This window comes from Orbilia oligospora (genome assembly GCF_000225545.1).
Source record: "Orbilia oligospora ATCC 24927 unplaced genomic scaffold scaffold00097, whole genome shotgun sequence".
NCBI lineage: Eukaryota > Fungi > Ascomycota > Orbiliomycetes > Orbiliales > Orbiliaceae > Orbilia > Orbilia oligospora.
In genome coordinates this window covers 24475-48339 of record NW_011645654.1, presented here as the reverse complement: position 1 = coordinate 48339, position 23865 = coordinate 24475, and the positions used below count along the sequence as shown (strand labels likewise).

At 45.2% G+C, this 23865-nt stretch overlaps 9 protein-coding genes across 9 annotated transcripts; 5 read left to right on the top strand and 4 right to left on the bottom strand.

Annotated features, from left to right (window-relative positions):
- Positions 1–61: 61 nt before the first annotated feature.
- Positions 62–1165, top strand: AOL_s00097g17 (uncharacterized protein; the record flags this gene model as incomplete). Its single annotated transcript, XM_011125850.1, has 1 exon — positions 62–1165. One exon carries the CDS (start codon positions 62–64, stop codon positions 1163–1165), a length of 1104 nt encoding a protein of 367 aa, XP_011124152.1.
- Positions 1166–2684: 1519 nt separating this feature from the next.
- On the bottom strand, positions 2685–4140 carry AOL_s00097g16 (uncharacterized protein; the record flags this gene model as incomplete). The annotated part of the gene is made up of 3 exons (XM_011125849.1): positions 2685–2705; positions 2744–3624; positions 3714–4140. The coding sequence occupies 3 exons, from the start codon at positions 4138–4140 to the stop codon at positions 2685–2687; spliced, it is 1329 nt and encodes a 442-aa protein (XP_011124151.1).
- Positions 4141–4926: 786 nt separating this feature from the next.
- Positions 4927–6537, bottom strand: AOL_s00097g15 (uncharacterized protein; the record flags this gene model as incomplete). Its single annotated transcript, XM_011125848.1, has 1 exon — positions 4927–6537. The coding sequence occupies one exon, from the start codon at positions 6535–6537 to the stop codon at positions 4927–4929; it is 1611 nt and encodes a 536-aa protein (XP_011124150.1).
- A 1139-nt stretch (positions 6538–7676) lies between these two features.
- Positions 7677–8730, top strand: AOL_s00097g14 (uncharacterized protein; the record flags this gene model as incomplete). Its single annotated transcript, XM_011125847.1, has 3 exons — positions 7677–7709; positions 7793–8209; positions 8278–8730. 3 exons carry the CDS (start codon positions 7677–7679, stop codon positions 8728–8730), a joined length of 903 nt encoding a protein of 300 aa, XP_011124149.1.
- Positions 8731–10143: 1413 nt separating this feature from the next.
- On the top strand, positions 10144–12764 carry AOL_s00097g13 (uncharacterized protein; the record flags this gene model as incomplete). Its single annotated transcript, XM_011125846.1, has 3 exons — positions 10144–10521; positions 10647–11722; positions 11801–12764. The coding sequence occupies 3 exons, from the start codon at positions 10144–10146 to the stop codon at positions 12762–12764; spliced, it is 2418 nt and encodes an 805-aa protein (XP_011124148.1).
- An 882-nt stretch (positions 12765–13646) lies between these two features.
- AOL_s00097g12 (uncharacterized protein) lies at positions 13647–14875 on the bottom strand (the record flags this gene model as incomplete). The annotated part of the gene is made up of 4 exons (XM_011125845.1): positions 13647–13815; positions 13902–14181; positions 14251–14315; positions 14421–14875. The coding sequence occupies 4 exons, from the start codon at positions 14873–14875 to the stop codon at positions 13647–13649; spliced, it is 969 nt and encodes a 322-aa protein (XP_011124147.1).
- A 2379-nt stretch (positions 14876–17254) lies between these two features.
- On the top strand, positions 17255–18263 carry AOL_s00097g11 (uncharacterized protein; the record flags this gene model as incomplete). The annotated part of the gene is made up of 3 exons (XM_011125844.1): positions 17255–17553; positions 17630–17806; positions 17909–18263. 3 exons carry the CDS (start codon positions 17255–17257, stop codon positions 18261–18263), a joined length of 831 nt encoding a protein of 276 aa, XP_011124146.1.
- Positions 18264–19007: 744 nt separating this feature from the next.
- On the top strand, positions 19008–19868 carry AOL_s00097g10 (uncharacterized protein; the record flags this gene model as incomplete). Its single annotated transcript, XM_011125843.1, has 1 exon — positions 19008–19868. The coding sequence occupies one exon, from the start codon at positions 19008–19010 to the stop codon at positions 19866–19868; it is 861 nt and encodes a 286-aa protein (XP_011124145.1).
- Positions 19869–20073: 205 nt separating this feature from the next.
- AOL_s00097g9 (uncharacterized protein) lies at positions 20074–21084 on the bottom strand (the record flags this gene model as incomplete). Its single annotated transcript, XM_011125842.1, has 1 exon — positions 20074–21084. The coding sequence occupies one exon, from the start codon at positions 21082–21084 to the stop codon at positions 20074–20076; it is 1011 nt and encodes a 336-aa protein (XP_011124144.1).
- Between the last annotated feature and the right edge of the window lie 2781 nt (positions 21085–23865).

Genomic DNA, 23865 nt, shown 5'->3' with positions numbered 1-23865 from the left:
TTGTCGATCCCTCACGCAACATGGAAGAGCCTGCGTAAAGGGCTCTTCCTATACGATGAAAATGTCAACACAGAAGAGAGTTCTTGTCCCTGCTAGTCAAGAGAATATACTACAATCTCATGTCGGAGTGATTCTTATCACCCTTTGCGGAGTAGCAGGGCTTCTGGGGACATTGGGGATTTGTATGTATGGCTATGTTAAATTTCGACGAGCAAAGATGGTTAAACTTGAGAAAAAGTTGGAACATGAAAGAATTAAAGATTCCATTGTTCATCTTCCTAAGATAACAACCGATGAGACTTCGAGAAGGAGTAAAAGTTCGGATGATACTCTACCTAAGAGACCGACTAGCCTTGGGAATGATTATGGAATGATTGGATTCGGGAATTGTCGAACTTCTTATTTGGAGTCTATCGCCGGAAGCTCGAAGGGCGTTTTACCAGGTGATGTCGTTTTACCAGAGAATGGAGCTTCAACAGCTAGGAATATCAGAGATACTTCTGCAGTTTTGACGCCACCGATGACGCCGGATAGATTCAGGCTTCCGACTATACAGCATTGGAACCTGCCAGAGGGCTGTCCAGGACTACCGGAGCCCTTGACGATTGGGAATACGACTCTGATGGAGGTACCTATTCCGCCCCCTTTGGCAATCAGGAAGGAGGAGAAAGAGTTGCCGAGCCCACCGACAACTAGGGGGAGAAAAGTGCAAAGATGGGAAGAGGCTGATCCACCTTTATTTGGAGCAGTTAAGAGGGCCTCTATGAGACGGAGAGCTAGGAGTAAAAGCGAGGGCATTGAAACATCAAGCCTAAGAAGGTTTGGAGAACTTGAAGCAAGAAGAGGGAATGCCCGAGCGAAGAAGGGAAAGTATAAGAGAGGTAGATCTACGGATAGTAGTAAAATCATCGAAGGATTCCCTTTTTCACAGAGTTTGAGTTATGAAACTGTGCAACCAGGGTCTGAGATGACAGTGGAGGTTGTTGAGCAAGATGCAATGAATTTGGGACATGAAGGGTACAGAGCTTCAATTATCGAGGCTTATGGGAGAGAAGAGACTGACGAGGGAAGCGAGTATGGTGATGAAGAGGGGTATCTGTGGAAGCCGCTACCGAAGCCGCCGATAGAGAGTGGGTGGCCAGTAGGGAGAGCTGAGATGCCGTGAGACTACTTGTGTATATCTGGTACATATCTGTTCATATCCATGTAGCCTTAAGCACCTGGGCTTGAGGCTAATGTAATATTCACATACCTCTCTGTATATAAAATGGGGTATCTAAGTAACTGGCAATAACGCTGATGCGAGCCTGTAGCAGAAATGCAGTATAACTATCGCAACGTATTATTCTAGCAGATATCAGACTTAATATTTATTTTGATTTCAGAGATTCATAAACAAAATGGGCCCTTTCAGGCATAGAGATTATGATTTCGAATACGTATTAAGCTATATATATATCTAAGACTAATTTTCATTCCCAACAATGTGAGCTGGCGACTCTGGGTCCATCTGGCCGAATCGATGTCGCCAAGGTCCGCGCTGGGGACCTGGCGAAAGAGACCGAAGGGAGCGCACCAAAGATGACAATACCTCACTCACGATTGCAATCATCTTCGTATCTCTTGATCTGAACAGGGCTTAGAAAAGTGCTAAGAGGTGGAAATGGGGGAGCAGGTGGAGGAGGAGGCATATATTTCCAACCAAGCTCCCAGTGATTTATCGTAGAGCCGAGTAGATGGGCTTGGGATGCATCAGATGCCTTTCTTCTACGCTGTGGGCGGGATACTAAGCGATTGGCTAGGGCAGGGGGAGGGGGTGAATATCTTTCGCATATTGCACCCCTTGGAAACGCTTGAGACAGTGGGGATGACCTAGGCAGTGGAACCAGAAGTGGTTGATTTATTATTCTCTCCCAACTATTGTTCCCGATGACAGCATGTCTAGAAAATGGTTGATTCTGGTGCTTCAGTAAGTTGACGCACGAGAGGCTGCCGTGATATCCATAGCTATTCCGGATTCCAACCCCGAAATCTTCAGAATCAGAGTCTTCAAGGGGTAGTCGTGTATTATTTGTAGGCAAAATACTCCTGTGAGATCTTGGAACTGCCGTAGACATCCGTGGGGTCTCCAATTCTTGGAGAATGAGATTGAAGACATCTTCAGGTAACAAACCTAACCCACTTTTACGAAGCACCTGTTCATATGCACCTGGCTGTTGTGGAATGATATCCCGCGTGGTTGGTAACTGATGTAGTGGAGTTTTTGTTAGCTTGTGAATTCAACGGTAGCGGCAAAGTAAGATAACACTTACATCAGCATTGGGGTCACAAAGGTGAAAAACAAGCAATTTCAAACTGCCCGGTTTTGTTCTGTCAACTAGATTGAAGGGCGCGATCCGGCTTTCGTAAATATTTGTATACACAATAGCGTCGTTTTCCTATTACGCCGATACAACCGTGCAAAATTAGCGCCAGAGTCCCGGAGATATTTGACAGTTATCGGATCCTTATATCCCAAGAGTGACTGGTATTACCTTGACTGAAATGGGTTCTATTTCTTGGATGGAATTCACGATTAATGAATGTTTTTTGCGTCGTAAGGCTAGGTGAGTTTCCGTTATGTTTTCTCGGGAATAGCAATATATTCCATTGGCAACAATTCGTTCGTTCTAAAGAGGAGGGTGTTAGTTTGCAATTAGTGAAATCTAAAACGATATTAATTATGTGATCGAGGGTACCATACGATCCAGCCAGCCAGACTCCACTTTCCGCCACCCCATTCAGGCCTCTCCGGTATCAGTTCGATATGAGCTATCCTTACAAATACTTTTACCCTCTTTCCTTTTAAAGTCATATCGGAGGAAAGGGTAGGAGGAGCCCACATTCTCTCGGGCGGCAAATCCCAAGGATTAGCCACTAGAACTTGATCCTCTTGCTTTTGGAGATCGTCTCCATCCCAGTTTATCTTTCCTTGCCATTTAACGATATCAAATGACATATTTTCGCCAGATCTAAACTGATGGAGTAGCTTTCTGTATGTCTCGAGGTACTCCAGTTTTGGTGTATATAATTTTGGTCGGTACCAACCATGGGGGGAAAATTTAAGATTCCAATCTGTGGAGTTATCACTCCTATCTTTGGTAAGATGTCTATAGACCTTGCATCTTGATTGGTGCCAAATTCCCTCTGCCATCTCAGCCAAACAATGATCGAAAAGTGGTATAAAATTTGTGAATATGGTCTGGAGGAGAGGATAGAACAACTCTTCCTCTTCTGGTTTCGATAAGTTATTGATGTATGAGACGATCTTGGTTCTTTTACCATCTTTTGAAATGTCAAGTTCTGAAGGCAACCAGCAGTATGCATGGTCGTAATCCTTTACTCGGTACCCGTCTGGAGGGGATATCTTTGTGAATTCACCATTTTTGAAAGTGAGTGTTTGGTTGTAAGCTATAGGATACATCGACGGCTCAAGTAGACAGCTTATCCCTGCCCACTGATGGGTTGGGGGTGATAGGGGTGGAAACGGAGGCCTTGGAGGTGGAGGGGATGTTTTGGCCCATGATGGCAGCCATGTTGGTGGAAATGGAACTTCGGCAATTGCGAGTTCCAGTGTCTTCGTGGCTATTTAATAAGAAATGGTTCAATACTCGAGTACTTTCATATAGTGTGGTTTAACCTTAGGTCGATATTCTACCCTAGGGCGTACTTACCGTCAATTAAGGCTTGTCTTAGATTTTCATCCATCAGCCCATGGCTTTTCCATACCCCATCGGTGGCAGGTTCGACAGAAACCCCCTCCTCTCGTATGGTCTCAATATAATTTTTATATTTTTTTAGTTCGCCAAACCAGTATGTTATATCTTCCCGATTCCAGACAGGCGATCGTAGACTATCTTCGATATTGGACTCCAATCTTTCGCGGAGCCATTCGGCGACAAAATTTCGATCTTCGAGCTTTTCGGTCCAATCGAGTAGCTCACGGAATGCAATTGATGCCTTTTGAATGGAGAGTTCTCGACTTTTAAGCCTTTCAAATTTGAAAGATTCTTCTAAAACGTGAGGATACCGGATTGTTGGAAACGCAAATTCAGGTTGGTGTGCTGGCAAGCCTGGACAGCATGGACTGGGCCCAAACATTTCGATATATCTACCTTTGAATATCGATCTAGTTTCTAGGTTGTGTTTACGGACGCTGCCACAGTTGCATTAGATAACTATGGAGGAACTAGGTTCGATGTTATAAACTAATTTAGCGTGTATTACAAAAAATGGGACGAGTTCTGCAATCGCGGGTCTAGTTAATATACTTGAATCGAATCTCCATGAGTCGTTGTTATCCCCAAAATATGATATCGAGCAATTTGCAAGCAAACAAATGCTCCGTCTTGGCAAGGGGTACTGGGTGCCAAAAGTGCTATTGAGTCTAACAAGTCATGATGCAGGCCCGAAAAAGTCGCCTTGGGAATGCCTTGGCTGTAGTGCCTAGTGATACATATTGACCACTAATATGTTGCATGTATTGAAGTTTGGTGGTATATACTTATAAGTATATACCTATATACATAAACCAGCGAATCATCAAAAGCAGGGAAGCTGGCGTGTGTCTTTACGTTTTCTACGCGATCTGCTGTGTCGCATGAAAATCGAGCCGGGTACCTAATATGAAGGGCCCAGCCGCTGATGTTAGTTCGACTCAATATGTATATACGGAGAAGTTAACGCCTAGTTAGTAGAACACCAAATTCGTTCTAGGCATAGAAACTATGTGTATATACATTGCAAGTGCAGTAAATCCATCATAAGGTATAATTAAAGCGTGGGTCAGATCAGCCAAGGTATCTAAGTAGATATCTGGACACGAATTTGACCCTCAACTTGACATTAAGGCATAAAGGATAAGCAAAAATCAAATAAAACCCAAGATTAATCGTCTTCTTTCCGTCTGAGACTTTGCACTCTCTCATGAGGACTCTTCCCTTCTTCCATCTTCCAGCTTACCATTACCCCTAAGACAGCAATCACAGTCAGGTAAGTCCACCAGACACAACCTACCATTCCTATTTCCATGCCCTTTGCACTGATCCACCCCCCAAGGGCAGGTCCGACCGCCCGAGCAAGTGAAGATAGCATGTTTCCGATTCCGTGTAATGTTCCAAGAAGTTTTGGAGATGGAGCTGCATTTGTGAGTAGGATCACAGAACTAGGAATAGCGAGGGTTCGGGCTATGACTTGGAGAAACAATACGAAGGCAATGGCTGTTCCTCGGGCTGTGGGCCCTTCGAGAAGAAGAACATATGGAGTAAGGATGTAACTCAGTGGAAACATTACAAAGGCGAATTGGAAAATCTTGAGAGTACCGAATTTCGCTTGGAGGGTCGGGTATATGAACATCTGTAGAAAAATTCCGGAGCAACCGAATGCAGATAGATAGAGGCCGACGGTTGAGGAGTCGTAGCCTAGTCCACCGGTGAAGAAAAGCCCATGTGCTTCATGGTTGGCGTTGTTCTTGTTAAATGGCGTGGACATGAAAATAGGAAATAGTTGCATAAAGGCAGCATTGTGGAATGGGAGAAATGTGAATCCAGCCAGCGTTACCGCAATGGCTTTCGTCTTGAGAGTGACCGGCGGGGAGATTACGCCCGGGGTAGCTGGCGCGGGTTGTCGCGACGAAGAAAATGAACTGAGCTCTGTCTTCGATTCTTCATCGTCGTTTAGTGTCTGATAGCCGTGAGCCCGTAGTCGTAGTATCAAGCGTGTAAACCGCCTCCCGAGTTCAAGCCCTAAATCTCTTTGTCCAATTTTCGAAGGAAGGGTCTCCTTTAGTCCTCCGATTGCGAGGATCAAAGCGAAGCTCAGAACCATAGCGTTGACCATCGTCGGTAAGGCAAAGGGGTATTTCTCCATCCATTTCACACCACCAAATAGCCAGGGGAGACTTTTTGTGGGCGTCGCAAGTAGGCCGCCCAAAGCCAAGCCGGCGATATTACCGCTGTTGAAGACCAATGGGAGTAACAAAAAAGCTCGTGACTGGTATTTCCTTTCTTTCACGATTTCGGCGGTCATGGTCCTCATAACTCCGATGTTTCCGTTAGCAACTCCAGCGATCAACCTCCAGAACATCACCCTAGGTATCGTGGTCCCAAACCCGAAGCCCAAGTTCGCGATAATTGAAGCAAGCAATGGGTAAACGATAACGACCTTTCGGCCATATCTATCTGCCAGGCGCGCCCAAATCATACTGGTTGCAAATTGGGCCAGTGCGAACGCTGCCACGAGCAAGCCCGCCCTTCGAGATATTGAGGAGTTGGAGGATTTATGTCCATCCTTGCCGTCACCAGTGTCAAGCGACCGTATTAGATAATACAGATATGGGAGAAGGCATGTATTACTGAGGGGCTCGGAAAGGCGGCATGCTGCGAGAATTAAAAGTTGCGATTTATGCGGCAAGGACGACCATGTAACAGGCGGCTCCTTTGGAGTTTGAGAGTCCGTCGCTTTAGTCGAAGAAGGTAGGTCGAGTGAATGACGCGCCATGATGGCGAACTAGTAGAAAGATTCTCGGTATAATTTTACACGAGTCCTGGAGGAAATGTTTTTGTTGAACGAGTGACTGTAAATATAATTTCGATATCCCTTTGTCCGATGCTCAACCGGTCATATTTGGCATACTCGAAGGAAAGACGGGTCGTTATCCGGAAGAATTCTATAATCGAACGAGGGTGTATACACGGTACAACTTCGAATGTCAAATCGAATGTCAAACGCCAATCCGCAACCACATCCAATTGCAATCAGTGGGTATCGATTTGCGGATTTTGTATAAGATTGGCCGAGGACGCTGGGGTAAAAAGAGCGACGTGGACCTGGACAAAGCCAGATAACAATGGATAACAAGCAGCTGAAGGGCTGGGTTCCTTTTAAGAACACAACCAGCAGACCGCCTGAAATTGATCTTGAGATTAAGATTAAGATGAACACAATTAATGCGGCTGACAGGGGCAAAATTCCCGACTAGCCCGATTCTTCAGCCTAGCGAAGTCCAAGGCGCCGCGCTGCATCGAATGTGAACACCCCACGTCGACTCGGGTCGACAACTCGCATCCAGCGAATAAAATCATCGGAACTGAATACTTAGGTACTTACTTAAGTACTTACTTACCTTAGTAGTAAAGAAGTGAGTACCAAGTATTGTAAAGGCCTACGAGAAGTTGATGTCATCAATATGGCGTTCCTTGGGACGTCCGCTGCGTTGGAGTGGGGTAATTTGGCCGGGCCATTCTACCACGCAGAAAGACCATCCCCAACCAAACTACCCCGCTTGAGAGTTGAAGCTAGGTTGAGGGTTCGACGTTTAATTAATTTGCGATTGCCGGAATTCGCGACAACGGGTATATCCATAGCAATTTGCTCTTAAATTTCGAGGTACGATCTTGACACTTGATATTATCCCGCGGTGTGATGTTAGAAGTGCTTTCGAATGCATCGATCACATCTAGCATTGCATTGCAGCCAACACGTACTGTATACGTGATCGATATTACGCTCAGAAGACGAACCGTAATTTTACGATATAACAGGCTCTTTCACCTTTTGGCGGGATGCATTCGAAATCTTGGGCGACCGCTAATTTTCGAATACGAGCCGACATAGAATATCAATATTGAATAACTACAATGTCGGACATCAAAAACGTTGTCGTTGTCGGTGTATGTCAATATACCAGGAATCCTGCCAACTTACATGAATACCTCAACCACAAATATAACACCAATTGACATGATATTTTTAGGGTACTGGCAACTTAGGGGCTCCCATAGTCCAGGCTCTCGCAGCCTCAGGGGCTTTCACCGTATCCATTCTAACTCGCAGCGGCTCGGCAAGTCGCGCGTTCCCAGATGGCTTTCGTATACTCGACACAGATTACTCTCCGTCTTCACTCGAAGAGGCTTTCAATGGCCAAGACGCTGTCGTCAGCGCCGTCGCAGGTGCCGCTCTGGGAGAACAAAAAAAATTGATTGATGCAGCCGTCGCGGCTGGGGTGAAACGGTTCATTCCAAGCGAATTTGGAAGCAATACCGATAACAAGGAAGCCCAAGAACTCGTTCCTATCTTCTCTCGAAAGGTTGAAATAAAAAATTACCTTGAGAGCCAAACTAGCAATGGGTTGACATGGACTGGGATTGTCACCGGTCCAGTTTTTGATAGGGTATATAGAGTAGCCTCCTGGCTGTATGAAACATTCCAGTGCTGATAGTTGGACAATCGCGTCCGCAGAGCTTAAAGCTAGGCGTTCTAGGTTTCGACATATCAGCCCGCCGTGCAACTATATACGACTCAGGAGACCGTCCATTCACCGCCTCAACTGTTGCCCAAGTCTCATCGGCCGTCATTGGAGTTCTACAAAACCCAGACAAAACTGAAAACAAATACGTATATGTTGGATCCTTCACAACCGCTCAAAACGAGATCTTAGCGACTCTGGAAGCGGTGACAGGCGATAGCTGGATCGTTGACAAAACAAGCAGCACTGAGAAAGTTGAAGCTGGCAAAGAGCAGGTGTTGAGAAGAAGGGACAGCACTGCTATCAGGCCTTTGATCACGGCGGCGATGTACCACGAACGAAGTGGAAGCGATTTTGAGACTGAGCTTGGACTTTCTAATGAGGTGCTAGGATTGAGCAAGGAGGATCTCGCGACAGTCATTAAGCAGGTTATTAGTGAGCTATAATGCTGTCTGGTTAAGAAAAACCGCGCATTTGGTCCATAATGGAATCTCATATCTTCCCCTAGTGCGAGTACTAGCTTGATTTCCAAATAATTCTTTCATCTCGAACCACCTAAGCACCTAACTAATTTCTAAGTAACTGTGTCCACAATTGAATTGCCTCATCCTCTGCATGACCTTCAAAAGACTATATCATTCCTGTTTTTCCAACAAAGCCGGCCGGTTTACAGATGCGTGCTCATATCCAAGATCAAGACCATGCACCTCGTATCTCACGCAGATATGGTCATGTGCTGCGGGCCACCTGAGATTACGTGATTGAATAGCAAAGCTTTGAACATAAATTCGAGGGTCTCCCGTCATGTTAATATCGAGGAAGTGTCTGAAGCTGGCCGAGTTTTGCTGTCGCTTGGTTAATCGTTCCCAGCGCGTTCTCGTGAGAGCTCACCCCTGCAGGTTGCGCCAAGATGGACCATTCGCCAACTTCGTGGGTGAAACAAGAAACTTCATTGGTCGCCGGTTCAACATCCATCGCGATGAACCTTATGTCTCTCAACCTCAGCCATGTCGGACTTTTGTCTTCACGGAAACCTTGAACTCGACCAAACCTCGCCTCTTCAACGGCCTTTGTATCAAAAAGGATAGCGGACTAAGCAATTTTCGTCCGATCTACGTTTGAGAATATTCTCGCGCGAATTTCGGTGACCGCAGCACATGTCAAAAACGAGTGGCTCTCAGAAAGCGATGGCCCCAAGCGTGGATGGAATAGAGCTGCAGCTAGAATACTGCTTCGACCGGGATCCTCTGCCTGTCTTTCTAGCATGCAATACTTTGAAGCGGAAGTCGCTGTTATCGATAACGTAGTATGCTCTCCGGCCTTCCCCCACTACTCTACCATACCCGCCATCTTGAGTAGCTTATCAGGCACGAGTCCCAACCTTGATCTCTTTCTCAATGCAGGGCCCAACAACCCCCATCCCGCTCTCAACTTTCATGCTGGGTTAGTGCACAGCAGAGTAAGCTCTGAGCTTCGGGTTGACATGTGGCCTAAATGATTGGTCGATACTAGTATATCGCCAATTACCTCTCCAAGCGCGACCTATTGTAGACAATTCAAGCTCTTATAAGGGTTCTTGACTACCCCTCGTTCGAAAGGAAAGGGACCCACATGGGTGTTCATATGATAGATATAGCAGATTTCCCCACGGGTTATATTCGGTGCAGTCGCCTGTCTTGAAGCCGCCACGCAAGTTGCTTGAAGCCCTTCTCTAATATAGCCATTGCGCCTTTGGAGGACTATATATATCGACTTCCTCCAGAGGGTCACCACCCACACGTCGCTCATACTTTTTTCTCTTCCGTCAGGTCCTTTCCCCCTCCTTTCCCTCCTATCCGTCAACCGGATACCTTTTCAAGATGGAATTTCAACTTCTATCAAATGTTTTTCAAGACCAATTTCTCCGTGTGTCGCTTGCTGGGACAGCTGTTCTCGCGGTTGTGCTGTTTGTCGTCTACCGGGCCATGCACACCAAAAAAGCAGAGACAGGGATTCTCGCCAACATCAAGAATTTAATTTTGTTCGTTTACTCATGTTTCCTAAAACCGCACTCCGGCGACGGAACCGGAAACCAGCAAGATGCCCTTGAAAGCTTCTACAGCTCCCAGGCTAGTGTTTATGATGCGACTCGCACTAAGCTACTTTCTGGACGAGAGGATATGTTGGGACTTGTGGCAGCGCAACTCAAGTATAAGATTGAAACTCGCAAGATCAGGCGCAAGCCTGTTTGGGTTGATGTAAGTTGAAATTGCAAATATTAATTATATACCTTCCACACTTTCCTTCGGGGTGTCACAAAGTATATTGTTCTTTCTCCAAACCTCTTTTCTAACATGCGGTCGCCTTTCTTTGTTCTTTGTAGGTCGGTGGGGGAACCGGTTACAACATCGAGAAGATGGCTGAATTTGTGGATGTACCCAATTTTTTCGAAACTGTCTATCTTGTCGATCTCTCCCCATCTCTTTGCAAAGTAGCCGTTGCGCGCTTTGAACGATTAGGCTGGAAAAACATCAAGGTGCTTTGCCAGGATGCTAGGTTTTTCCGTCTAGAAACATTCGAAGGGCGAAACGATATCGCATTGTCAACCATGACCACCAACAGCAGTGCATCGTCGTCTCGCCCAACTTCACCAAACGCTGAGACTGAACGTTACAGCGCTGACTTGATCACACTCTCTTATTCACTCTCTATGATCCCCGACTTTCACTGCGCCATCGACAACATGTCTGAAGTCCTATCCACTCACGGCCTCATCGGTGTCGCCGATTTTTATGTGCAAAACCAAAGTGACTTCATCTCGCGCAATTACCTTGGGGGCTCTCTCGATCGTCATTGCATGTGGATCTCTCGAGTGTTCTGGAGAACATGGTTTGAGATGGATCGTGTCAACTTGGATGCTGCTAGGCGCGATTACCTCGAATACCGTTTTGGCACTGTCCATAATACCAACTCGCGGTGCAAACTTCTCGGTTTCAGAATCCCATACTACATCTGGGTCGGATGCAGGAAGAACTCTGGGTACTTTGAAGCCAAGCAGGCCACTGCTTCAACTGTCCTTTCCCCCACCACTAGCTCCCCCTTCATCAAGGCTTTGGATCTACACAACCGCGCTGTTGCAAACCTCAATTCTATCAACTTCAATGATGTTGAGTCTAAAGCTTACGAATGTGCTGTCATCAATATGTCTGCCAGTCTTCCTCTTCCGCCTTCATGGTACCAAAATCACAGATGGAGGGTCTACTATGATGATCAACTACAAAAGCATCGTCAATTTGGCGATGAATACATCTACGCCTTCACATGGGAGGATGTCAATGAAGACCTTAGAATCCTCAACATTAACTCCGAGGACGAAATCTTGGCTATCACTAGTGCTGGTGACAATATCTTGGGCTACGTTTTGGAAAATCCTAAGCGGATTCATGCGGTTGATCTTAAGTAAGTCAAACTTGTTTCTGTTGTTGCTTATCGATCGAAATTGCTGAGTAGGTTGAATTAATAATTTCTTTTTATCAGCCCCAATCAAAACCACCTTCTCGAACTCAAGCTTGCAGCTTTCTCTGCTCTTCCATACCGTGACGTTTGGAGATTATTTGGAAAAGGCAAACATCATAACTTCAGGGAACTCTTGATTACCAAACTCGCACCCCATCTTTCTTCACTTGCCTTCCAATATTGGATGCATCACGGCCCTGCTGCTTTTGACGAGAAAAACGGCGGGCTTTATCATACCGGCGGCTCTCGGCACGCTTTGATCCTTCTCGCCCGTATCTGCCAGGTTCTTGGGCTTTCCGGTGAACTTGAAAAACTTGCCTCCGCCACCACCCTTGAAGAACAAGTCAAGCTTTGGAAACGCGGTCTGAGAAGGATCTTGCTGAACAGAGTTCTTAACTACACCATTATCAGCTCTGAAAAGTGGCTATGGAAGGCCTTGGGTGTTCCACAAAACCAACGTGCTATCATCGATCAAGATTTCTTGGCCCGTCAACAAGGACCAAACCCTGTCGCATCGTCGCTTGATTCCGGTGTTCGACAGTATTTGATTGAAACTTTTGATCCTGTCATTGAGACAACCCTTCTTTCAACTGAAAACCCCTACTACCTCCTTTGCCTTCTATCTCGCTATACACGCACATGTCACCCGCTCTACCTCACACCAAAAGCACACATTCACTATGCCCAGGCTGGTGCATTTGATAATTTAAGAATACACACCGATGAAATTTCTGAGGTCCTCAATAGAATGGCTGATGAGAGCTTGACTATTGCTGTCGTTATGGACAGCATGGACTGGTTCGATCCCCATGCCAATGGTGCTCGGGAACAGATCCAAACTTTCCATCGTGTTCTCAAAGTTGGTGGAAGAGTTATGATCCGAAGCGCCGGCATTGAGCCTTGGTATGCGCAGATCTTTGAGAGCGAAGGATTCAAAGCGACAAGGATTGGGTCTAGAGATAAGACACCTTGCATCGATCGGTAAGTTCGCTAATCTGAGTCGATATAATTACAAGCAGGGCAAAGGTTAATCGTTGTGTTCTCTAGGGTGAATATGTATGCATCAACTTGGATATTTACCAAGCAAGAAACTAAGTCCTGACAGATACGGGACACATCGTACGAGATGTTTTATCATAAAATATTTCCCTTCGAGCTTGAGCCGAGGGTAGCCCCTAACCAAAGAAAGAACTCGTTGAAACATAGACGCTGAGCATATCTGGAAGCCCGCTTTCCATTCATTTGCCCACATACATTCACGTTCATCGTTTTTCTATCTCCAATAAAACCTATGATCTGTTTTGCCCGATTAAATAGTTAGAAGATGGAAAGATTTGTGAGGGATTCTCTTTTGTCACATCAAAGTCTTTGCGTTTAAGCTGGATACCACTTTAGAAAGTTATGATTCGTGTATCTAGGCTATATTGTACAAAATCCATTCCCTTCTATTTTGGAGTTTCACAACTGGCTTACATTGACTACATCACTTGTTTAAACCCGTTATCCTACCTCGCGAGACTATGCATTATGGCTAGCATAATAAATTCTGATATCGATACATCTAGATCTAACCTGATATACAGGTGTATATCCTTAACTATTGTCCACAAGCGTTGAGTTCGACTACGTATACTCGAAATCTAAGACTCTGATCCTGAGTAAATCTGAATTAGTTGAATAGAGCAAGTGCCGGTTCATTACCTAGAAGATAATCTTGGGGGTATTGTTTATTGCCGTTGAAATGGGGTATCTCCAATGCTATAGCGCTAGATCTAAAAAAATAAATAAATATTATGATTGCAATAGATGAAGATGATGAAGAAGGTATAAAAATAGTCTGTTCGAGATTGTGATGGATGGTAAAATTTTAAGCTTGTTGCCAAACGCCAACCCAATCAACTTGCATTCCGACGCTGTCGCCATCGATAGTCGTGGAGAATGGCGTGAGAGCATTGCCCGGCTCGACGCCATTAGGGAAACCACCACCGACTGCAACATTGAGTAGAATAAACATCTTCTTGTGGGTAAGAAATTCCCTGTGGATTCATGGGTATGCTTAGCCGATGTGTTCACGCAACAGCTCCAAAGGCAATGTATCTTTGGGTCGAAATTTAGGACTCACCATGCAGTAGAATTGTTAATTTGAGAGCCGGTAATAGAATGGCGACGGACACCGTTGATGATCCAGGTGACCTTCTCAGTCTTCCAATTCTTTGTGGTTCTGTCGATCTCGATTCCATAGGTGTGCCAGAGACCACGACCTATTCCTTTCACGGATCCACCTCTTCCGTCGGGTTCGTTACATGGCCCTCTGATGGGGATTTGACCGTCGTAGACACCGCAGTGAAGAAGACCCCAGGCCTCGCGCTTGCCATTGACTGATTCCATGATATCTAGTTCGCCTATTATAAACTTGAGCAGCCATTCTTATGGGACAGTAAAAGTAATTTGAGATGTCATCGATCACATACCGACTTCTGGCCATCCTTTATATCCTTGGGCACGGAAAACATCTCCAAGCATCCAAAATGCAGGCCTAGTAGTTTTTCATTTAGTTAATCGTGATTATTAATTTTTCATCGGACAGATAGAGCATCTTGCGCTCGCTCGTTTCCGGAATTCCTGAGATCATTTCCCTTACCATATTCCCTTTTGCTGGGCCTCTCCGGCGCTACCAAGCTTGATCGATGCCTCTACAAGCATCTTCTTGCCATTTGCGCAAGCCCATTGACTGCCTCTTTTACTTTCAAGGCGGCCGGATGTCCAAGTGATCTTTCCCTTCGCATCTTTCCCTTTCTTTGGAGTGATATAAAGGACCTTGTTGACAATTCTGATGTTTTCAGTCTTGTTTGTGTACGTTTGGATTTCACCAGTGCCCCACTGAGCGACTTGGCCAGGATAAGAAGTTCCCAGATTGAAATTCCAGTTGTGTGTGATGCCGTTTTTATGACCCCAATCATCGTACCAGACCCTATTGAACCCTGGCTTGGCGGCTGGCTCCGCACGTCTTTCAATCGGCGTTGAGATTACGAGAGTTGTAAATACCGAAGAGAGAAATGGGAGGAGCGAGATGTAAGAAGAAATAGCTCCAGTCATTTTGTATGATTATATATTACTTGTTAAGTGCGAAAGTCTCCGATTCTGAATGATTATTGTTGTATTTTGCTTAAAGTATTAATGTAATGCGGGAAGAGCAAAAGGCCTCCGCGCGACTATTGGAAGTGAATCGAGCGAACTGCTAGGAACGAGTGACAGAGCTAGATGAGCCCGAATATGAAGCGTAGATACTCAAATTCAAAGAAAAGGCTAGGAAGAGCCGTCATATCAACGTCGGGAGGGGCGCTCTATTTATCCGAGCGTGAATATCATCCTCCTTCTCCTCTCAATTGTTAGAGCCCCATTGAAGGATGCTCTTTGGGCGCCATGTCAATACTCCGGAACCCAGCGTGGTGGCGTGGTCTTGGAGAAGGTGCGCCCGCCCAAATTCGCTAGTGGACCATCTCCCGCCCCCCTGGTCTTGATTCAGGATTACGAGGCCGCATGGCGAGACCCTGCAGACTTGAATGTGGGGCATTTGCCTGGAGTTGACCGGATTGCCGTCCTTTTCTGGGTTAGTTTTCTTTGGGCGGGCAAACGGTGAAGGTAACAAGGTCGGCAAAACCGGCATCGATAACAACGTGGTTACTAGGTTTGATAGGGGTAATCTATCGATAGTAATCACAATTTCTCTACTCAGTTGCAGTCGTGTTTTTTCTCAATTTGCCCGCTTTGAAAAGGCTGCAGTCTACCCAAATGGGGGTCCACAGATTTTTCGACGTTGCATTCTGAGGTCCCCGTGTTGCAGTCGAGACGATGAAAAGGATGGAGCGGATGGGTCCTAGGGGCGCATGGGAGCTCAGTTTATGGGAATTTTGTGAATACTGATCAATCCGATGCATATTTACGGGATATATTGACCTTCAAAGAAGAACCATCACGTTATTGCAATCTGTTTTCGTTGACGCGGATACCACCCAAGAAAGTCTTGGAAGTCACTCGATCCCTGTTGGTGCGTTTCCCAGAAATTGATACGAAGTCCCGGTTCCTGAATTAAAACCGTTGGCATGGGATAATGTTCGTGGTAAATTTGCGCTTTGGGTTTTTGTATGTTTGAGCCAATACAACCCTGCAAGACGACGGCGAGGAGGCTCTGGAAGTTTTTTCCTCGGGATAATTACCTACCTATACGACCCAAGTATCCTCGTACGAGGACATGCCAGCATCCCTCCGGGTGGGAAGTTCACAAAGAGGCGTTTGTCAACAAGCTCGAACTTTCTATTGAGCCAGAAGAATTAGAAGAGCCATCTGCGTCATTGTCGCGATTCGGGGCTTGCATAGGCTGGTGAATAAATTGATCTGGCACGAAGATAGTTAGTCAGATATTTATAGTTTTGACATCAAATTAAAGCTGTAGCTGGAGAGTACGTGTTCTATATAAAGGGGAGATTATATGTGGGGAGGAATTTAAGTTTATAAGATGCCCGGCTCCCGGCTCACGTTTTTAGTTGACCGATTTTGGACCGAGGTTTCGGAAAATTGAGGCCAAATAGCTCCTCCTACCGATAAACTCGCAATCGGAATGGGGAGAACGAGATTGGTGCTCGAGATGGCTTAATATGATATGAAGCATAAAAATTTTGCCATAGGTACTTAAGTTGGTAATCAAGATACCTCGTGGTATCCGTTTCATGCATCGGCAATCTGAGTCAGGCCTCGCCTAATCCGTCAAGGAATAAAGGTATGTACTGTACTTACATAAGTACTTACGTTGAACTGACGGCAGCCGTTATAATCAAATTCCTCAATTGAGGCTTAAGGAATTATGGTAAAGTTCGCTCCTAAACTCGAGGCTGGTGGCATCGATTTCTTTGGATGAAAAGGTTTCTGCTGCAGCGCTGCAGCCCCAGCTAGACTAAAAGAAATCGGGCATAGAATCAACCGGCTCATCAAACCGGCCTGGTGGAGGCCTCTCCTGTATACGAGTTCGAATTTCAATGCAGACAGTACTTCGGTGTAGTATTATAGCATTATTTATAGCAATATCGACAACGAGAATAGCAGCGCTGTATGTGAGAACATGATTCTTCTTCTTCCCAAAGCCGTGTTGGGGGCCCTAGGCCTAGGGCCCGACATCGACTTCTCCAGTTCAACCTCACCTCGCACCATCTCCATCTCTCATATGTCAAGAACCCTCCTCAAGCATATTCGGCATCCACTAGTACGGTGGCAAAATAGAAATCTTGGTGAGTTTAACCTATGCATTAAAACAGCTTCCAATACTTGTTCATGACGTTCAACCTGTCGGCTCGTGGAGGCTACTCGAACTCCGGTTTCTGAGCGGTTGCTAACAATTAGGTGCGTAAAATGCCGTGAAGAATCAAATCGCGAAGCATCGCTAAGAATATATCCTAACCTCCACTGTTTCAACATTCCGCAATGTTATTTGGCTTCTTAATCTTCCTCGTCCTCGTTTTGGGGCAAGAAGTTGCTGAACTCGCGCCGAAAAATCACAAGCGAGGTATAGTCTTCTTGTTCAACAGTACTTATCCTACCGATTATCAGCAGTTTACGGGATCCGGTAATACCATCACCTGGTATTACAACTACGGGCAATCACCTAGCTCTCAGCTTGCATCTTCGCAATGGGAATTCGTTCCGATGGTCTGGGGGAAAGACCAGGCTAAGTCGATCCAAGGAAACATTAATAAAATAAAATCAGCGGGCGGAAGAGTTAGGTACTTGTCTTTTGGATACATCTACCCTCTTGGAAATTAAAAAAAACGAACTGAACTGACTTGTGAATAATCCTAGTCACATTCTCGGATTTAATGAGCCTGACATCCCCCGTAAATGGGGTGGATCAGACATGTCACCTATCGATGCAGCAACACTTTGGAAGCAATACATTCAGCCTTTTTCTTCTCAAGGGATTAAACTGTGCACCCCTGGTGTATCTTCTAGTCCAGATGGATTTACTTGGATGTCTAAGTAAGCCCGTGGCCTGCATCCTGGGAGATTCAAAGTCACCTCTAGCTCTGTTGTGTTGGGTTTGTGGTATTTTACTAACCTCCTAATCTGGGCACGTTGTAGCTTCTTCTCTGCCTGTTCCGGCTGTACCTTCGACCTCCTCTGCCTCCACCACTACGGGAGACCAGCCTCAAGCCTCAAGGCCCACTTAGAAAAATATCACAGGATATATCCATCCTTGCCAATTTGGCTTACTGAGTTCGCTGACTCTAAAGATACTGCCGACAATACCAGACAGTATATTAGCCAAGTTCTTCCACAACTCGACTCTACACCTTACATCGAACGATACTCGTACTTTGGAGCTTCCAGGGAGTTGGTTAGTAATGTCGGACCGAATGCTGCTCTTCTGGATAACGACGGTAAATTGAAGCCGATCGGAAGGGCGTATTTCTTTGCAGAAAACCTTCAGGCCTGACGCAAAATATTTGCTTGTTTCGCCTTTTTTCTGACGCCTAGAAAACCCGGTATATGGATGCCTCGACAGTGTATTTAATTGCTGTAAGGAAATACATATCGTTAATTTCTAGAAGTTCCTCTAGCCCTGCCTCTCGGCAATTGCAAATTCTTGTCAGCTTTAAGGGATTGGCTACCAGGCCCAAGCCTTTTGCCGTTCAATGCTACAACCCTGTTCCATGTCGTAGATGTGTCTATCTGGGCCTACATCCGACAATGATTGGATATCAAATAATTTGTCCCCCCTTCGGTACCGGGTAGTGTGAGTGCCAAGATCCGATGTGCTGGATTTTGAGAAGATTTATAAGCCAGACGCAAGCTCTCGATGATTTAGCCTGGGATATAAAAGTATCCGACATGTAACCGATGAGAGCGGGGTGTTAGTTAGTATGAGTGGCTTCATGGGGTTTGTATAGGCGTATGACGCGTTCACCGCTTCGAGTGCTGATTATAAAAAGGATGGAGCTGGGCTGTATTAAAGCTAGAGAATCGAGTGTAAGACCCGTGCATTAGTGATTGTCACCTATCTAAGATCTTCACACTTATTACTTTCCCAGAAGCCAATAGAGCTGCAAGCTTCTTCTCAATATCTGCACATATTTGGAGGGCATACGCTCATCCATTATCTTTAGCAACAACCATTTCTCCGACCGAAATTACTTCTATACAAGTCCAAATCTTCAGTGTTGTATAAAAGACAAAAAAAATGGCGGCTACTCAACCCGAGAAGAAGATCAGTCTTCCCTCTAAAATCTTTGATGAGATGGCAAAGAAGTATGAGAATGGACTTGGCGGTGCGCAGAATGATATTGTTAGAGCCTTGCTGTCACATTCAAAGGAGAACCACCCCATCGATTCTAATTCAGTCATTCACGATAATGCCTGTGGACCGGCCGTGGCTACTAGCGAAATACTAAACCAGAGCATAGCTCCGCCACCAAAAATCTTTGCGACAGATTACGCCCAGGGGATGATCGATATCACAAACTCCTACAAGGAGCGAAGGGGATGGGATACTGTTACCGTCCAACAGATGGATGGGCAAGCGCTATCCTTTGAGGATGCGAAGTTTACGCACTCTATCAGTTCTCTCGGTGTTTTTATGTTTCCGGACGAAAAGAAGGGACTCTCGGAGATGTATAGAACTTTGAAGCCCGGTGGGTGGATAGGAGTCACATCCTGGAAGGATGTTCGGTGGCCCACGGCTGCTATTGCGGCCTATGAGAAACTTTTCCCGGCTGCCGAGGAGCCCTTGATTTTGCCCATCCTAAAGAACTGGATGGACCCGGAAAGTTGCGAGAGGAACCTTCGCCAGGCAGGATTTCATGATGTTAAAGCGGAAGTTGTGCCTTGTGTGAATCGACAACTAAGCAAAGAGATTGGTGCAAGCGCTTTTGTTGAGTTTCTCAGACATGTTAGTCCAACAATTACATCTTGGGATGAGAGCACCCAAGAAAGATTTCTAGCTTACTATAGCAACTTAGTGGAGGATATGTTCTCGCCTGCGATCAACGGAAACGGCGTAGAACTTACGCTTTATGCTATCGTGGCATCAGGCAGAAAGTAGGATAGGGAATAAATTGGTATACTAGCTCGCTAAAGTACATGTATGTATTTATAAACCCGAAATGGAAACTCCACGATATAATCGATCCACGCTTTAGTATATGTACAGAATTCATTAAAAGATATATGTATAGTCCATACAAGGCGGCCGGCCTGATAGAAATTGATAAAGGTACAAAGCTCGTTTCGTTGGCCAAGGGGCCGCTTCAAACGTGGCAGCTAGCGGAATGACCAACTTCTGCCCCATGACTAGCAACTGGTATCGTTTCTTCAGAGTTAGTATTCCGCGAGGTTAGTCGAATGGCTTTACTGTTGCTTCGCTTAGGTGAGTCGAATTCGGTTCTTATTGAAAATTCTACCTCGATACCGTTTGCATTTGAAGATGGGGCAGGGCCTGTCCCCCCATTAGCTCTGCTACGACTCCTATCGCTATTTGTTGAAGTGGCTCTCGAGTATGTCAGCTTGGAAGCAAGGATATCAACGATCATGACCATTGGAAATAGACACTCCAAAGTATAAACGAAGCGGTCTAGTTGGCTCGCGGTATTGGTGGCAGACTGGGCGGTGGCCTGGAATGAATATGTTATAGCCCGAGTAATACCGATCGGACACAATGTCGCAAGTCGGATCTCGGCGCTCCTCGATAGCAACTCGAATAATCCTTTGGCTGTCCATGATTGAATGGCGACACTAGCGCGCTTGGCTTTGGCGAATGTCCGGAGGAGGAAAAAGGCGCTGATGGTTTCTACCACGGCAATCATAACGAAATACGCCATGTGAAGTTGGTTTATCCTTCTTTGGAGAGAATTTTCTGGATTTTGGATTTCTTCGATTCTTGATATCAGGATACCGAGCCGACAGCCAAATATGACAGCTATACATGTCCAAAACAATAGCATGAAAACGGTTTTTTGACGCCTTTGGAGGACTTTAGCCAGAATTTGGTAAGAGTACATCGACAGGCCTGCTTCTTGGATGAACCAAAATATATCTGCAAATCCTGCTGCTACCGCTCTCGATTGTACCGGATATGAAGCATAGAAAGCGTAGTAGCACAGACCATTTGCTACAGCGCATGCTCCAGACACTACGATTGGTATCATGGTAATAGTCGTAAGATGAACGATTCCGGCAACCATCCACGCGATCAAGAATGTAACAAGGCCTATTGTGCTCAGAATGGACCAGCTGAGCTCGAAATATACCGGTAACGACATGTTTACCTGCCGAATAGAGTGGCAAAAGCCACTGGGTCGTAGCGTTAGCCGGCGATTGAGGGACGGATTGGCTCTAACGTTGTGCAAAGTTGTCGTCTGCTTTGGCCTGCCAGAAACGCCGAGAATATTTTTTTGAAAGGAACCACCGCTGGGCTTCCTTCTCTCCCTCTCGAGTATATATATCTTCGCATGTGGAATGGGTGCTTGGACATTCAGCCTACGTCCCCTCTAACCGAACTGATCCTGACTTGCAACGTGTGATGGCGGATAAAGCGCATGGCTTGAAAGCACGGGTTGAGAAAAGAAAGTTCATACCTCAGAAACAGCAGGAAATCTACTGTAGGACTCTGTACCCCGGCTCGGTGGCTAAAGTTCTGGAACTCGAATGAGAGTTCTAGGTCGACTATTTCACACTTATGCTTTTTAACAAAAGTTTACCCCAAGGCCAACTATTACGTATCGGTAAATGTACATGTACCAGTGCCAGCACTGATCATGTCTGGCATCTGGTTTTCTTTGCAATATGTTTAAGTTTCTTCCCCGAAACTTTGAGACCGGATTCGTTCTAGCGAAACGGAAAAGAGACCCGTGCAAGTAATTTTCGATGTACAGCTGAGGTTTGCTATCGCTATAAATGTCCCAAAACCCATCAATGTTTGCCATGCCCGGCTTGTGATATGTCCTTGAGCAGGGATTATGGCGGTCGGGTACGCCAGAATTACTAAAGAAAACGGACCGTTCGAGCTAGATCGCGGTCAAAGCTGCACCCTGTGGCGGCCGCCTTTACAAATCTGCAACATTTTCAACACACCTTTTGGCCAGGCATCGAACAGTTTAGGCTGTCCCTGTCTTGTGTTGTGACCCTGGCCCGGCTTTTCGGATCTACAAATGCATGGTTGTCCAGCCCGTTTAACACGTTGCTGAATCAAACTTTCACATGGCTCTAGTGTGACACGGGCCTGTGTTTCGAATTGATATTTTGATGTTAACTCCAGGTCAAGTATTTCGGCTGGTTATGATCTCACGTGGCTTAGTTTTAGCGCACGAGCCCAAGCGACGGAAAGCGGCACAGGAGGATTCGTATATTAATTTGATTTATAAACTTAGGGCATGCTGCCACGGGTCATTGCATTTTTTTAACGATCTCGTAGTCTTGCACTGGGGGGTACGTAAAGTGTGGATTACACTTAAAAAAAGTGTAAATACACTCAAAAGGTGTGAATACCCTTTTCTACACTTTTTCAGATTTAATAAAAAGCGAATACACTTTTCAGACGAAATTATAAAATATATAAATTGAGATTGATACACAGTTAATCAACGTCGATTTGTGTAACTGTTATCAAAACAACTATACTGATTTCAATATCAACAATACAAAATTAATAGTTTCAGATTTGATCGATTTGACAAAAGTTATCATTTGTATATATTTTACTAGTTTGTTTGTAAGACTGTTGTATTGATACCTTCTACTAATATAATAGACTCGCGCCCGGGTCAGCCGCTATTAAAAAAAATATATATATATATTTCATAATTCAAATTATACACTTTTTGAACACTTTTTTTACACTTTTAATACACCTTTTATACACCTTTTAAACACTATTTTTACGCTTTTGATATTTAACCATGGTTACACCTTTTTTACACCTTTTCAAAAAAGTGTATGAATACCCCCCAGTGTCTTGACGCGTCGACGACGCCCACAAAGAAACGCAAGTTATACTAACATCATAACGTCAACTACGCGAGCTACACTTTGTGTTTGAAATAAATATTAAATTGGATTGGGATTGCGTCGAAGGTGCCTTATTTCCGAAGGGAGACACCCTTGATTCCCCTTAAAGTTAGCACTAAGAGGCCATAGACCATGCTATCCTATTGAGGTTTGAGCCAGAAATTGACGGGCGGCCTGTATCGAATTTAGGTTCTTCCATTTTGTAGAAGCGTAACTATAAGCGATATAACGGCTTTAGAAATTACGATAGAAATGTGAATTGATATAAACCGGACCTGCGTTACGTGCTATTAGAGACCGTTTATACATCAGCGTATCACCATAACATGGAATACATAAGGCGATTAAAGAAAATTATCAGCAAGGCGCTGGCAAGGCAAATATTTGAGTATGAATGCTGGCCGGCTGGCAATTAATTGCGGTAGTCTACCATTATCACCTTCGCATACGTAGAGGTAGTGTGCCGAAGCGTTTTAATACAAGACTACGTAGAGGTACCCGCTTCTTTTGGCCACCCCGCATACCTATAAATAAAAGCGCCGTGTTTGTCTATTGCTCCATATAGAAGTTTTAAACAGGGAGAACGGCAGGGTAAGTATCATGTTAAATTATGAACACAGGTCAGCATCTATGGAACATGTACATGGCATTCCTTCGGTACAGAATTCAGAATAATGTGTTATTTTTGTTGGCAAATTTCCTCTTGCTGCTTCAACCGACAGTGAAAACGGTGCACTGGACTAAACCGACAGTTGACCGAGGTCGTCTTAACTTGGTTAGAAGGCACTACCCCGCGGTTCGCGGCAGGTAGTAAGGGTAGGTGCCGGTCTCGAATGATTATATTGCTTCACTGTGGAAAGAAAGCGTATCTAGAGTTTAGAACAGTATCTTTAATTGTTTTTAGATAGGACTTTTACTATACTAGAAGACAAAACTAAAACAAACAATAGAAAATGAAATATAATACTCTTCTGCTTATGCATTGGCGGCATACATGCATTCTAGGCCATCGACAACTCGAAATAATGTTACCCTGT